Here is a 16,218-nt window from a genome sequence, read left to right as displayed (position 1 = left end):
CACTGGGAATGAAATCCTGGAATTCAATTGGCACACAAGTAATACTTTGTTCAATGACCCGGAATGCTGGTTTACAATGTGAAATGTATATTGGGATACCCAAAAGTAACCAGAGTGGCAACATTGCATGTGGGTCAGATCATGCTGCTAGGCATTGTTAGCTTGGAATTTCCTATTTCGATATACAGGGTTACATTATTTTTTTAGTCATCAATCTATGTGGAGCGATTCCTCTTTGGTGCTCCTTTGTCTATTCTAGTCATAACATTCTATGATTTTCAAGATGTGATCACAAAAAGTATAGGTAGAACTTTGGATATGACTGTAGCTGAGACTAACAATTGTATGCATATTGAGAGAGACATCTAGGGCTGAGAAAAAGCCATCTATCAAGGAAAAATTTATTTTCTGGATATTATGCTGAGATGAACTCGGAAAGAAAAGTCATCTTGTCTCCACTGGGACTCGAACCCAGACCCTCTTGCATGCTTGCCTGGTATGCAAGAGAGCCTGGGTTTGAGTCCCAGCGGAGACAAGATGACTTTTCTTTCTGAGTTCACCTCAGCATAATATCCAGAAAATAAATGTTTCCTTGTATGTATATTGCCACAACAATTAACAAATGTATATTGTACCCTATGAAAGGGGGGCCCCCCCATCCCCCTCCTTGTCTTTCAGAATTTTCTCCGCCATGACTGTGCCCGCCGGGCAATGAACTAAAATTGTGTAAGCAACAGAACCTGGTCATGCTCAGTCTGTTCTGTTCTGTAACTGAGACTGTTAATGTCATGCACCAATTCATTAGAAGTTCTGCAGAGGAATATAGACTAGGTACAGGGGGCCATTCAAGTATTACGTAAGCAGATTTTCAGCCATTTTTGACCCCCTCGTCAGCAGCTTAGAATATTTCATATCTTCAAAAAGGGGTGGTATTACGTAAGCAACCTTCAAACCCCTCCCCCCTTCTCATCAAAAGTCAGCAAATCGGAAACCCCCCTCGGAAACTCGATGCTGACACAATACTTGAATGACCCCCATGTGTGGTTTGGTAGTAGTGGTAGACTGTTAATATGATGCAACAAAAATTTGAAGATGGTGCTTTAAACAAATCAGTTTTATGATGAGGTTTTCTCATATCGAAAAAAAGAGACTTGTGAATAGAAACCTGCCACAAAATGGATGTACTTTGATGCACAGAGATCATAGAACAATGAAAGAAGATTACCAAAGACCACTGGCAGAACAAAAACTTAATCATGGATTACCTGACAGAAATTTCGGGAATGGTACAGTGTCTGTCAAGTTTGTGCTGCTTATTTTGAAACTGGAACAGGAAGATAAATGCACAATGAAAATTGGTTTCTATGCTAAAAAATACACTGGCGTGTGTGGCTCTCTTTCTAACAGTTCTCGCCACTCACCCTGCTACTGTACCATTTAACCATACATGCTACCAGTACACATTCCTCTTCAAAGTTTCCGATGAACTAGCACAAACAGAAATGTGGTGTGTGTATGCATATGCATGGTCCTAACATATTTATGTTGCCAGAGTTATTAGGCTTTTGGGGCATGTTCTACTGGTGCTGTCATCCTACTTCAATATTTTGAAGTGGAAATGATAAACGCTTAAATTTTCATGTTATGTGAGTACTGTATTGAAGGGGGTGTGCCTGCTCTCTGCACAGACTTTTTTTTAAATGAGAGGATTTACACACACACATTCACGCCTCGAAGTTCACCTTACTGCAGACCTCACACATACATTCTAGGTGACTTCTTTCCTGTTCCCTCAGACAAAACAAACTCTGCAGCAGAAGTAATTTTGTGATAGGGCCGTAGCCACAAATTTCATTCAACGGGGGAACTGGTATTTCAGGTGGGGGAGCCCCCAAATAGAACTATAGACTTAACCATATTATTCCATATATGTCATTTTCTCTTATATTTAGGGCGTGGGGACCAGGCACTCAAGTGTTTCCTATTGCCAAGATCTAGCCTTATGATGTGAATTAGGTTGAAGAAAATTTGTCAAAAAAAGAAAAATGTTAAAACAAATCATTGTGAGGCTGGTCAAGAACACCTTTAAGGATAATAAAATAATAAATTTCAATAAAAATTTCATAAAAAATGATTCTGGTTACTTTTGGGTACACCCTCGTTGACACAGTGGGTTTGGAAAATTTACATCAAATGGAATGTCTGCCGTAGGTATGCCTAAGAATACCTGGGTATCTCATTGTACATAGGGGTATATGTATACATAAAATTATCTGGTTAAAAAAATCTCTGGAATGTTCATATATTTAAAACTCTGTAATGAATCCAAAATGAAGTTTCATGTTTTTAATATGTTTTTTGAGATATCCTCAATTACTGGTACAGTTTTGCATTACATGATTTATTCCTCCCCCCCCCCCTTTAGCAGGGTTCTGCTGTAGTTTAGTATCACAATTGCTCTTCACTATAGCTCCTTTGGATTGAGTTATTTTATCACAAAATTTTTCAGGTGTTTTTTTTCGGGGAAATTCGTTACTACCAAAACTCGGAATCGGCCAGCTCGCAAATTTGTGAATTTGGTTAAATATTGATCCTGCCAATCTCCAAATTTTTTGACTTTAGCCAATCAATTTGAGAAGTGACCGGGGATCCCTAGCCAAAGTTCAATAGCAAAAGACAGGATTTGAAGGTCCTTGCCAGGTTGGCGTAATTTTTTGTGATAATTATGTCCATGTCAGCAATGGCAACCCATCTAACTGCAGTTGTGATGTAGTGATTTTTTCCTTCAAAATTTGACAGAGAAAACTATACATCTATATTATTATGCAAATAGTTTTTCTCCCAAATTTCTCTTTTTTTTTTAATCTCCCATCATATGGAACTAATCCAATACAGCTGCTACTTATAGTATGTATCACATGTTGACGATTAAAAAAATGGATTTGGTGCTTACCGGGCCATCTTACATCAGTGCATTAAATTTTGGCTAGGGATCTCTGGTCAGTTTGCGAATTGGCCAACCAAAGCTCCAATCATTTCTGAAAATCAGACTTTGGCAGAACCTCTTGGCCATTTTGTGAATTGGCAACATTTCAGGCTTTAGCAGTAACACATAATTTCCAGAAAGGACTTGCCTGGTGTTACCTTACCTTTCATATTATCAAGATATTCATTCTTCTACTTATTTGATTTTTTCTCTGTCATACACTTACAGTGAACAAATATCAGGCACAATTTGCCGTAGCCCATAAGACATTTCTAAATGCAAAAAATGATGATTCTTTTTCATTCTTATCATAGCCTTTAAAACATATTAGACGTTACTTCATCTTTTATAGAAAGATCTCATTTTACCGCAATAGCATTTGGCACTAAGAGAAATATGACTTTTTCAAATTCATTCACAGGTATACTTGTTTTAAACAATTTCGTTTAAAAAAGATGGTTCATTGACTCAGTATCAGTTACTCTGATGGCAAACGCACAAATCTCACAAGCCCAGAAAAGCAAAAGCCAAGAGAGTGTGTGTAAAAATTGAGGGTTCGCATTGATTTGCAGCAAAAGATTTTTCACTTATGCGAATGTGATTCAAGATAAAATAAAATACACCATGCAGGTTGCAATAAATATGACACTCATAAAAACTCATCGTTCAAGTTAGAAGAGACTGTTTCTTCTCGAAAATCAGTAGGCAATGGAAGCTTCCTTATACTCAGAGCCCTCTAAGGTAAAGAAATCTTCCAATTTCCACTGGAGCGTCTCGAACGTTGGCCTCTTCATCGGATCTTTGTGCCATGTTTCCAACATCAGTTCGTAAAGTGCTTGTGGACAGCCTGGGGGACAAGGCATTCGATACCCGTGCTCTACTTGATGTAGCACTTCAGCGTTGGTCATGCCTACCACAAAAAAAAAATCACAAATTTAAAATGTGTTTAGGACATTTCACCCACCCTTTATTTTGTATTTCGATTAAATGAATAAAATTATTTTAAAAATCAAGAAATTGGCACAAAAAAAGAGCGATTTGCATCAAAATGCTTTTCAAGCCATGCAGTTTTTTTTGACGAATAATAAAAACGTTCAAAATTTCACTCACAGATGGTGCTGTATCACAAAAACCTCAACGCAACACAAACAGAGCATAATTAATGTTTATTATGATTTACGTTGCAAAAACTACCATACTTCAACATGAGCACCCTTTCACTCATTTAGATATTGCCCAAGCTAAAAAGGGTGCTCATATTTAAATGTGGTAGTTTTATGTAACGCAAATCACCATACACCTTAATTATGCACTTTTGTGTTGCATTTTATTTGCTACATTTTTCATGACACATCCCAATCTCTGCATGTGTGTGCGTGAAATTTTTAACATTTTTTTTTATTCATCAAATAAAAGAGTTTCTGCCTTGAAAAGTAGTGAAAAAATGTGTTTAGGACTTTTCACCCACCCTGTATTAAAAAAAATTTAAATTAGCCAATACGCTAGATGAATCATTAGTCAAATTGTGTTGACAGGTATTAACAACCCAGACTTTAATTATATCTAGACTCATGTCACTCCTCATTCACGTTGTCTCTTCCTATGAAAATGATTTTTATTCAATTAGATGCATTTTAAGCAAATCTTGAAGGCTTTTGACGTCACGTTCTTAGAATGTAAATATTAACCTGTGAGACACTTGCAGGGAAAAGAGGAATAGATAAGAATGAAGATAATCTGCATAATCACCTTTCCCCCCCCCCCATACATAGAAGAGAGAGGCATTATCAGCAGACAAATTTACTTTGACTTATGCCATTATTCTTTAAATAAATTATTGATGTAGATCGGGGTATCACTGCATCAATTTCGATGTTCTACCCTCACCTTCATGTGACAAAATTGTGAGAAGAAATGGTACAAATCTACAAATGAGAGCTCTATGTCAAATTTTTTATTTCTATGGACAAATAATTCTTCTTTTCAGGTATTAACAATGGTGTGAGTTCTGCACAGGAAATTTTAGTATGCACTGCCATTAAATGGATGCCAAAAGTGATATTTAATTCTTGAATGATATCATTCAAGCTGAAAAGTCTATTGCAAAACAAAAAGTTCATAATTGTCTTCAAGATTTTAATTGAGGGTTCTCATTCAGATATTGTCGTGTTATTTGCAGGGCTGTCTTAAGAACATCATGGGACCCTTCCCTCCTTCAGGTAAAGTGATTTTTCTGAGGCCCCTATATGGTTATAAATTTGTGTCTTTCAATTTACATGCATACACTAAAAAATTTTAACGTGATCTAATTTTCATGAGCCCCCCCCCCGGCCATGTTTGAGTGAACCAATGTATTAAGATGGTATTGGTTACTGTTATTCACTGATTTATCACCCTGCAATTGAGAATACCAATCGGAATCAAATTTAGAGTAGACTGACAGAATTTGAATTTCTGTTATTTTTGCTACAAGTGTGTGCATGCAAGCATACAGTATGAACAAACAAGAATATCAAGCTAAAATGCTTTCATACCTGGATATGGTATTCGTCCATATGTAACAAGCTCAGTCAACAAGATACCGAATGACCAGACATCAGATTTGATGGAAAACTTGCTGTAGTTGGCTGCTTCAGGAGCAGTCCATTTGATTGGGAATCGTGCTCCTACCCGAGCTTCATACTCGTCCTCCTGTCCGAAATGACAAACTGAACTATATACATGTATCTCGCATATGAATTTTTGTGAAAATAGGAAAGCATTTATTTATTAAAAATATAAACAAATTACCATACAAGACCTAAGGTAAAAAGTTTCACCTTATCAAAGCATTATAAATTTTTTATTCATGAACGTTTGCTATTGATCATCCCTCCAGAACTTTCTTCTCTGATAAATTTATAACAAAATTAGATTTAATGGAGAAATCAGCTAAAGGAGAATCGCTACTACTACTTTACCACACACAGACTCCGGTCATATCACCACACATCAATTTCCAACCAATGGTGTAGGGTGGGAAATGAAGGCACCCTCCATCGGTGGTTTCCCTAGGATTGGTAAGTAAAGAACTTATTTTTGATGTTCTCCCCCAGATTTGAATCCATGGACATTGACGTCAACCTTCATGGTGGAAGATGAGTATCTTACTACTGCACAACTCGGGTGCCACAGGAGAATCACTGGCAACGCCATTTATGAAAGTGATTCTCAACCTTTTTTAAACACTCCTACTGAAATTAAACTTATGTTCTCGAACTTCTTTCAATAATCACATCACAGAGGATTTACCAGCTCTCAATCTCGAAATCAATCTCTCTGCAGCTTTTAAAATTGTATTCCTGCACCCCTAGTTGAGAACCACTAATTTATAGGCATAAACATTTGGCAGCATCATATTAAATAAATTCAGCTGCCTGTTGCATGTTTAAAATCTGTGAAATGAAACTTTTGATTGAAAGCAACTGAGTACTGCAGACAAAAGACAGGTCCATTAATAATATTAGACACTTTGCTTTACCCAAAACTCTGGTTCGCAATTGTTACATTTGCTTGAATCTAACTTGTTCTTGCTAAAATCAAACTTGTTAGTCTGTGTGTGTTAGAGTCAGAGACAAATTAGGAAACAATCGCTTTCTACATTGGTGGATGTTTCTGTTGGCAATGCCTAGCAGTATGCCCGAAAGTTTGCCATAACTGGTCAGTAGGTGATGCAATCTGTTTTCAAAACTGGCAATGATTGAATACCTGATGCAAATACATTTTGGTATAGTAGGTACCATACAACTGTACATTTTTGTACAGTATTCACTCACTGTGGCAAAAGTTTATTGATAGTTGAGCTGCATGAAATTTAAGATTTTACCATGGTGCTTATGCTTCAACTGTCAATCAGTTAGCTTCAGTTGTTACGATAGCTATGAATCTCATTTTCCTCGTCTCAAACATGGAATACTGTGGTAGGAGCATTAATCAAAATGAGATGATTAAAAAGTACAGAGGAAGTTCGGGTACAATGGAATAAAAAGTTTATTCTTCTTCCAGGTATGGCCACCAAGTGGAATAGTGTTAAACTACATAAAAATTCAACCCCCCCCCCTCCCGATGTTCAATACTCTGTATTGCTCAACTGTCAACATCATTCTGCTATAGGAGATGATTTTTTTCTTTTTTCAATTTCCAGAAATTTAGATAGATTATTTTGCCAGACAAGTTTACAAAAATATGCCATAATTATCAGAAGTGTGCCCAATAATTTGAACAAAGCCTAATGTGCATCACAAGAGTTGCATTTCATTATTGTGATACTAATTTGTTTTTAGTTAGTGATTCTTTCTGGTTAGATGGGATACTACATTTTCAAAGACGTCATATCAGGTAATGTGGAGTACTATAAGTATCATCTGAGTCAGGCTTTGTACTGTCTATGGTACGAGATAAAGCCAATGCAAAACATCTCTTCAAGATGGGTTTTCTTTGTTTCCACCCAAGATTGCCACCCCCGTTTAATTTTTCCGCTCAGGACTGTTACCCCCCCCCCCAGTTCCGGTCCTGTATAAATTCACTATAAAAGGGCCTGTGGCCTGTGAAAAGTCTGGCTTGGGGCCCAATATAGATCCCAGCCTAGGAGGCCCTGCTCCAGGATGTGGGAGCCATGGTTTCTTTGATATATGGGGCTGAGAATAAAGCTCTCTCTCCTCAGCTAAAGTTTGTATTTGTGTGGTTTTCTTGTGTTTTAATCCAAAATCTGTTATTGAGTAACATTCATAAATGTGAATGGCATTACATGATACCCAAACTTCCTATAAGTGAAAAGAAGAAAAATTGAGAAACTTGCATAATATCATCTAATGAATGTAAAAAAGAAGAATACAAGTCGTTCATAGATTCATTGAGAGAAATCACTACAGATGAGAATAATAGCTCATCAGGCAAAGTAAAAATACAAATTACCTTTATCAGCCGAGCCAATCCAAAATCTGCAATCTTCACAATATTGTTTTCTCCAACTAAAATGTTTCTAGCCGCTAAATCCCTATGTATATAATTTTGAGACTCTAAGTAAGCCATACCAGACGCGATTTGAGCAGCCATGTCGATGAGTTGTGGAAGCTTTAGAGAACGTGCTTTTTCTGTGGAAGAATAATTAATGTATCAATCATTTTCAAAGAGGCACAATTTATGCTTATAAATGTGCAAATAATATAGTCAATTTGTAGACAGTAAATATAAAGGCAGCATTCTGAGATCTTACTGAAAGGCATAAATAAAATTCAGATGTTCAAATTTCATTTTTCGGAGTATGTAAGGGCTATGATAATGCACTGACAACTTATTGAATAAATAAGAAATACAGCCCATGCTGCTTATTAGAATAATGGATAATACTATCGTTTGGGTATTGTTATCACTTTTGCAAAGAACGGAACAAACCAATATCATAATATGGGAAAAATTTTGCTTATAGTTATCAAAACTTCAGATAATGTTATTTTTTTTCTGTCAAAAGTTCTTTTGCGCATTCTGAAGCTAAGGTTTAACCAAACTTATCCCCCCCCCCCATAAGTTATCATTATCAGGCTGCAAGACTATGTGGGAGGCTATAAGGTGTTCTCCCCCCCCCCCCCTTGTTGACAAACATTTCCATACTTAATATCCTAATCATTCAGCAGCATTCGCTCGTGATAGAAGCACGTGTGGAGCTGCTTTTGCACACACAATTTCCTTTCTACAGTGAAGGTGAATGTATGATGAAAAAATAGCTTTCAGTTCTTGATCAGTTTCCTTCGGGGCCATTCAAGTATTACGTAAGCAGATTTTCAGCCATTTTTGACTCCCCCACCCACAACCTTTCAGCAAAACACTGACTCCCCTTCCCTGTCAGCAAAATTTCATCAGCAGCTTAGAATATTTTACATCTTCAAAAAGGGGGTTTGGTTGATGACATAAGCAACCAAGCAACCTTCAAACCCCCCCCCCTCCCGTTGTCACCAAAAGTCAGCAAATCCGAACCCCCCCCCCCCGATGCTGACGTAATACTTGAATGACCCCTTCAGTTCTTGATCAGTTTCTTTCAGTTGATGAATTCAAATTTCTTTTTCCCCAGAGACTTTCTCGAGGGAAAAATGAAACGTATTGTAAATTAAAAAAATATCATAATTTGTGAAATACATTAGACAGTTCCATTTGAATAATGCCTCACAATGGCTGAATAAAAAATATGCAGGATTTTTGCTCAAGGGAAAAAAGTGGGGGGGGGGAAGAGAGAGTCCTGTTTTAAAATAGAATTGCAAAAATTGGAATTATTGAACAATTACAGAATCAAAATTTTATTTAATTTGGTGGAGCCAATTTTAAAGGTGAATATATAAAATTTCATTTTAGCGCACAAAATCAAAAAAATTAATTTCACAGCATTGTGGGGGAGGGAAGACAGAACATACAGGTTTTTATGTACTTAATCAAAAATGCAAAATGAATAATTATGCAAAAAAATAGCAATAATAATAATAATAAATAAAACCGCATTTATACAAGACTGGATTATTCAGGGCTGAAAAATTGGTTTTAATTTCCAGATGGATCAGCATCGAGAAGACGATGTCGCAAACAGCAGTTAAGAAAAATAAATGTGTTTGATTTTAGTTATTCGCATTTAGTAATTACCTAAAATTGGAAATGCCACTCCTGAGCAAATAATTATTTCGAAAAGTTCTGTAAGTTGGGCATTTGAGAAAAGTATGTGTTCTCAAGTTTCACTTCTACATAGATTACAAAAGCTGCATATTTCGAGAGGCTCGACTATGGAATATTTATTTCTCTGTCTAATAGCTGTCAAACCAAGTATAGCAAGTGTTACAAGTATAGCAAGTTTGTAAACACTGGAGATCTGTTTGTTCACCCTGCAAAATCAACCATTTTAGGACAAAGGGTATGTAATGCTTAATCACGGCAGGATGAAGGTTAAATTAAAAAAAAAATTTATCCACTCTCGTAAAAAATGTCCCAAATTGTTGCCAGCTAATTGAATTTGGTATCATATTCATTTAGAAGCTTGTTGTATAGGATTTTTTTCAGGCGAATTTTCAGAAATCTATTACTTTTCATGATTAGAATTTGCAAGTAATACTAGAGTAGGAATTTTTTTACGACAATTTGCAACCAAGAATGAGAAAGAAAATCAGAGTTGTCCCATTTTGCCCACTTACCCATGGGCGGAGATGCTGGGAAGGGGGAGGTAGCAACAAAGGTGGAGTCGACTGTTGTAATGTATATGCATATATATATGAATTTACATCATCATGCCCCAGCCTTTCAAATCGATCCCCACCTATGCACTTACCATATGTCCCATTTGATCAAACAGGATGTATGGTTACTATACGTGCAAGCGAAAATTTTCCTGGATAAAGTTATCACTTGGCTATTCTTATCAGAAACCCTGAGAGTCCTGATGTGACCACGTTAAGTGGCTGGGCTGGGAAATTACCCAATCAGTGGCACTGCCACTTCACAAATCATTCTACAGATGCTCAATATGTCCCTTTAAATTAACAGCAATGTGTTTTCCATTTGTAAAACTGCATTTCCCACAGCAGAACACAGTAAGTCAGCGTTGGTCTTTACTACAGCGGGCTTCCCAACTTTTTTGCCTTGCAGAGCCCTCATTAGAATTAATTTCTATGGTGGAAGTCCCTTTAGCCCTTTTTATTTATTTTTTAATCAACTAAATTTACTGATTTATTCTATATTTTCCAGAAGCTACTAATACTAAACTGCACATGCACTTCGTAAATATTCCTTTGTGGAATTTCTAACAAACTGATGCATATCAGGATGTATCATGTATGTATGGTGTAGTTAATATGAAGTTATTTTTTTCTTCTGAGAAATGCCTGTAATGTGTTCTTGAAGTGCTACCACTTGTCTTCTGAATTCAGGAATTGTTTGTTGTGTTACCTGATAATTTTTTAAATAGGCTTGATTGCACTTTGTAGAGACTTTTTTAAATGACAAATCAGCTGGCATTTAACCTTTTTCTGAGGCTGAGCTCCTGGAAATTGCACACCGAGTATGGGTTGGGGAAACACTGCTCTCTCTCTCTCGAAAACATACAGACAAATGCTGGCTTTCAGATGCAATGGGCTACATGTTCTCAGTAGACCTGCAGATAGAAAGCATTTTGGAAAACAAAAGGGGAACACAGACGCGGATTGACGACGACGTAACAGGAGGGGCAAATTACGTAAGTTTGTTTAATCGTCTGGTATTTTACAGGAAAAAAATTTTCCCATGTCATTCGGCTCTTGGGAGGGTATTCCTTCCAATTGTCCCACCCCCTCTTCTGGATCCGCTCTTTAGTGAAAGCAGATATCTTCAGCAATGAATGAAGCTGAGGTAGACATCTTCAGCTTTGAATGCAGTGAAGACAGACATTTTCATTGGTGAATGGAGTGGATACAGGGCGATGTGCAGAGAAGTGACTAATTGTGTACATGCATCGGATCATCCCGAATTTTATGGGATAGACAAATTTTCTCAATATTATTTGGCTCTTGGGAGGGGCGATGACCTCCAGTGGCCTAGTTTGATTGCTGCGCAAAGATGTGACATGGACGAGATCGTCTGTCAAATGTCAGTCAGTGTCCAGATCAATGAACAATTGAACAATATTGAATACCTTACACAAATTTTTGCGAATGCTCATCATAAAAAAAGAAAAAAAAAGATGGGAAGGGAAACTACCACGGGCTGTAATAACACATTCAGTCTAATCAACAACAGAGTTCAGCGCTTTTCTCACTAGGGACCCCTACAGTTCCTTTTCTTTACAGTACAGACCTTTCCTGCCGAGATTGCCATTAGTTTGATCTACTGATCGCCTTGAAGAGTAAGCATATTCTCTCCATTCGAATGGTTAGTAATGCTTAACATGAAAAAAGTTGCTACAGTAATATTGTGTATCTAATTGTTAATATTAAGTGTGAGTTTCTAGATACCACTTTTAATTGAATATCTCTTGAACGAACCTTGAAGGTATTCCAATAGACTACCATTCTTCATAAGCTCTGTAATAATATAGATTGGTTCCTCGAGGGTGCACACAGCATAAAGCTGAACCAATTTTGGGTGTCGTAACTTCTTCATAATCTGAGCTTCAGCAAGGAAATCCTTTGGATCCATCGTCCCTACGAATACAAGGTAAATGTTATTGCACTGAAAATCAACAAACGTAAAATAACAATAATGATAAGATTTTCTTAAAGGCTATTTCACATCAAATTTACCTGTTTTCAATGTTTTAATAGCTACAGGTGTTGTGTTATTCCAAAGTCCTTCCCAGACTTCACCGAACTGCCCCTGTCCAAGTTTGCGAACAAAATTCAGGGAACTGCGGTCGATCTCCCAGTGGTCTCTTGTGTTATGTGATAAACCACCAGTTGTTGGTTTTTCGATCTGTGTCAATGAAAATTTTAAACAGTGGGGTGAGATAAGTTATACAGCAAAAGATTTAAATCAATTTAAAGCATTTTTTAAACATATATCTTCTCGTTGAGATAGTTGGTCCTCATTTTTTTTCTTCCACCGAATGAAATTACCAATGTCAAAAGAAAAATATTGTGAAAAAAGAGATATGGGATGACATAATATCAAATGAACAATGATAACATCAGCCTGAATGTAATAGCATTTTATACAAAAGGTTTTCAACAGCTGGCTGATGTGAATTCAGGAAAGAAAGAAAATTCAACTGACCTTGTGGGGAACCAAACCCACATTCTTTCACTTGTTGGGTGAGCGCCCTAGGCCCAGGGCAGTCTTAAGAACACCATGGGCCCCCGGGCCAAATGGTTTTTCTGAGGACCTACCAGGTAAATTACAGAAAATTTCAACCAAATCTCATTTTTGTGAGGCCCCTCTTCTCTCGAGTTGCCGGGTCGGCCTATGCGTTAAGACGGCACTGCCTAGGCCACTAGACTACAAAGGAAATGAATCTCAACATTTTCGTAGAGCTCGTGTGCACTGAATGGGACTGTACATGTACAGTCAGACCTAACTCAGGCCAAAGCTTACAATTGCTGACACTACCACCAAATGGACTTATCCCAGGATAAGTCGACATCACGAGCAGTGTACACAAGTTCTAAAGAAAGATTGAGATTCATTGACTTTGTAGTCAAGTGCACTCACCCAGCAATTGAGAGGATGTGGGTTTGATTCCTCTTCCAAGGGCAGTCAAATTTTCTTTCTTTCCTGAATTAATTATCGCATCAGCTAGCTGTTGAATGATATCTAGTTGAAATTTTCTAGAGCATGTATGTAAATCTGTAGGCAGGTATTTCTAGCTGTGGACGGGGGGGGGGGTGGCGCTAAAATAATATTACTTTTCCCGGGGCCTATGATTCTATTAAGATGGATCTGTGTTTAGCAATCACAAGTTCAGAATAAATGTCACTGAACCCGGGGCCATTTCCTGAAGTTAAGAGAGGCTACTAATGCCTCTACTTCAGCGCCTCACGACACAGTGCGTGAAATTAGGAAGGCAGATTCATGTGTCTCCAGTGGTGTAGATGGTAGCATGCTTGCCCGGTATGCAAGAGGGCCTGGGTTCGAGTCCCGGCGGAGACGTGATGACTTTTCTTTCCGAGCTCACCTCAGCGTAATATCCGGAAAATAACTGTTTCCTTGAACAAGAGTAAGTTTGCCAACTATCTCATTTCTGTAGGTTAGTTATTTTACTCAATATTGGGGGGGGGGGACCCCAAAAAACAGTGAAGATAGTGCACAATATACATCATGCACTATTAGTATGTTATGCATACTTGTATGCATGGTTTCCGTAAGTTAACACAAAGTCCATCGGCATCCTTGCTGTAATGCTCGACCAACTCCTGTAATGTCCGGAATGCTGTCCTCCTGGCAATGAAGAAACCACCTTCGTCTAATTGGCGGATTCTATAGTGTTTCACAGTATCACCGTCTCTCACTAAAGGAAAAAGAAGAAAGAAATCAGTAATAAAGTAACTCGTGTAAGTGAATTACTTGTAGTGTTTCTTAGACATTGAATAATACAGGATGTCTCTTTGTTTGGAGGAATTGACTCGCTACTGTGTTTTACTTTTCAGAGAAGATGTTTGATGGAATGAGGTTCTGAATATCATTTATAACAACTTTTACAATTTTTTGTGAAGTCCTAATGATCTTCATCCTAAAACTATATATCATGCGTTCTTTGCATCGTTAATGGGAAAACTAAAATTCAAATAAGGTTTGCAACATAAAGAAATTCATCAGTGTGTTTTTTTCATTCACATATTTACATGCTTTGAACAGATCGCTGCCGAAATTCGCTTAGCTCAAGTTGTCTCATAGTACCTCATAGCCTCACCCCTTCCCAGATGCCAAAGGCCTGTTTCGTGCATGGGCAAATGAAGCACATGTTCAGGGCCCACAATTTTTTAGGGCTCAGAAACTGACTGCCCCTTTGTATTTCAAACATGAGCTCACACGCTCCCACCCCCCCCCCCCCCTGCACATGTCACTGCTTCAAAGAACATTATATATAAGAGGTACCAAAAATTCATATTTGTCCAAGGCCTGAACTTAAGATTACTTTACACATTTTGAGCAAGGAACAGCAGGCCCTTAGCCAGAAATTTCATTCGGAGGGGACCAAAGTGGTTGAACAATAGATTTGACCATCTTTTCCCCTTTTTTTCAGTCATTTTCTCACATTTCGGGGGGAACCAGACCCACCAAGTTCTTTCCTCCCTACGCCTTGAGGAACAGGCCCTACTGCCTGTACTAAACTGTCCTTATCAGACATGGGACCAGGGGTATCTTGACAATTGTGAGGCCCTATAAAAGTTTAAGGCCACTTTTGCCCCCCCCCCATTTCACATATTTTATGTGAGAGAGGAATTAGCATCCGAAAATGCATATATTATTATATGATGATATCTGCACAAGGACAACAATGATTAAATGTAAATTTATGCAAACATTAGTGAACTTTCATCAATTCAATGATGAAAGTTCAGCACTGAAGATAATTTCACAATTAATGAAAGAAACAAAAACTAATGGAAATTTAGGTAATTGATAAATGAAAAGTTAGAAAAATGATTAAAAGAAATAATCCCAGTGCACTGGGAAAATTCAGAATTGATGCAGGAAATAGTTCCACAACAGACAAAAATTCTTAATCAATGGAAAAAATAATTTAAGAATTGGAAATGCCTTCAATAATTTTTGCCCAATTATATTGTCAACAATTCTCAATGTTCGGTTTGAGCTTCTCCGAGTCTTTGGCCCACAACTAGGAACAAAAATATTTAAAAAATAAGGCTGCCATCTATGTTTTCTTTCCCCCCTACCCATTTAACAGCTGATCAATAAAAACATATCCCATACTTTAATTTTTTCGGAATCGCCACCCCCAACAAACTCTATTAAAAAGCATAAGTAGGTACTAGTAACCAATATTCTAATTCAGTCGAACTTGGTTAATTTGAAGTTCAAAATCATTGGAAAAAAGTTCGAATTATCTAATTAATCTATTCTGCATCTGTAAAGTTACTACAAACTGCAACCTAATCACCATTCGCATAGGATAATGCTTATCGTTTATTATTTTACCATCAGTTACAAAACTGTTCCCAAATTTTAATATTTAATTAGAATAATTGACCTTAGCTGCCACTGTTCTGGAATCAGCATCACTGTAGGATTTCTTGATCATTGTCAAAGCCTGATTTGCAGCAACGGTTCATGATCATCAGTTACGAAACTGTTTCCCCAAACTTTGCTTATTATTTGTATGCTATCAAGGAAATATACTTTCACTAACATATTACAGAGTCTGATATTTTCAATACTTTCCATACTCTTAATGATGATAAAAGATTCAGATTTTGAATGCTACACCCTGATCTATAGATTGAAAAGCATAATCTGTATCAAGTGGTACACATTCTTGATGAACTCCAGCTGAAAAATGTTAAAATGAGCAATGGTATTAACAAAGAAACAGTGAAAAAAAACAGAATTTTCAAACTTTTCTTAGTCTTTAAAAATTTGTTGTTTAAAACAAATTGATCGAGAAAAGCTAAGTCTGGATTCTCTTTTGGGGTTTTTTCGAAACTAAATTTATTCATATACAAAAATCATGATTTTTCCCCTCCAACTTCAAATTATACAAAAAAAATTTGAATTAAACAAGAAATTTTGAC

The 16,218-nt window shown here is 37.1% G+C and overlaps 1 protein-coding gene across 2 annotated transcripts in view; it reads right to left on the bottom strand.

Annotated features, from left to right (window-relative positions):
- Positions 1-925: 925 nt before the first annotated feature.
- The window catches only part of LOC149089457 (tyrosine-protein kinase Src42A-like), a 76,876-nt gene continuing 61,583 nt past the window's right edge, over positions 926-16,218 (bottom strand). Inside the window, exons 3-8 of one of the 2 annotated variants that reach the window (XM_089238704.1) lie at positions 13,810-13,973; positions 12,274-12,442; positions 12,016-12,174; positions 7,940-8,118; positions 5,521-5,677; positions 926-3,896 (exon numbers count right to left, since the gene is read on the bottom strand). In XM_089238704.1, the coding sequence (XP_089094830.1) occupies positions 3,685-3,896; positions 5,521-5,677; positions 7,940-8,118; positions 12,016-12,174; positions 12,274-12,442; positions 13,810-13,973 (1,040 nt within the window). In that variant the 3' untranslated portion in view covers positions 926-3,684. The remainder of the gene's footprint in view (positions 3,897-5,520; positions 5,678-7,939; positions 8,119-12,015; positions 12,175-12,273; positions 12,443-13,809; positions 13,974-16,218) is intronic. The other variant, XM_089238709.1, reaches the window with a different exon arrangement.

Source organism: Pholcus phalangioides, unplaced genomic scaffold, assembly GCF_987345545.1.
Source record: "Pholcus phalangioides strain wild (caught in Gottingen) unplaced genomic scaffold, Ppha-v1.0 ptg000002l_1, whole genome shotgun sequence".
Classification (NCBI taxonomy): domain Eukaryota; kingdom Metazoa; phylum Arthropoda; class Arachnida; order Araneae; family Pholcidae; genus Pholcus; species Pholcus phalangioides.
Note: the sequence above shows the minus strand (reverse complement) of the source record. Positions and strands in the feature narration are given on the sequence as shown.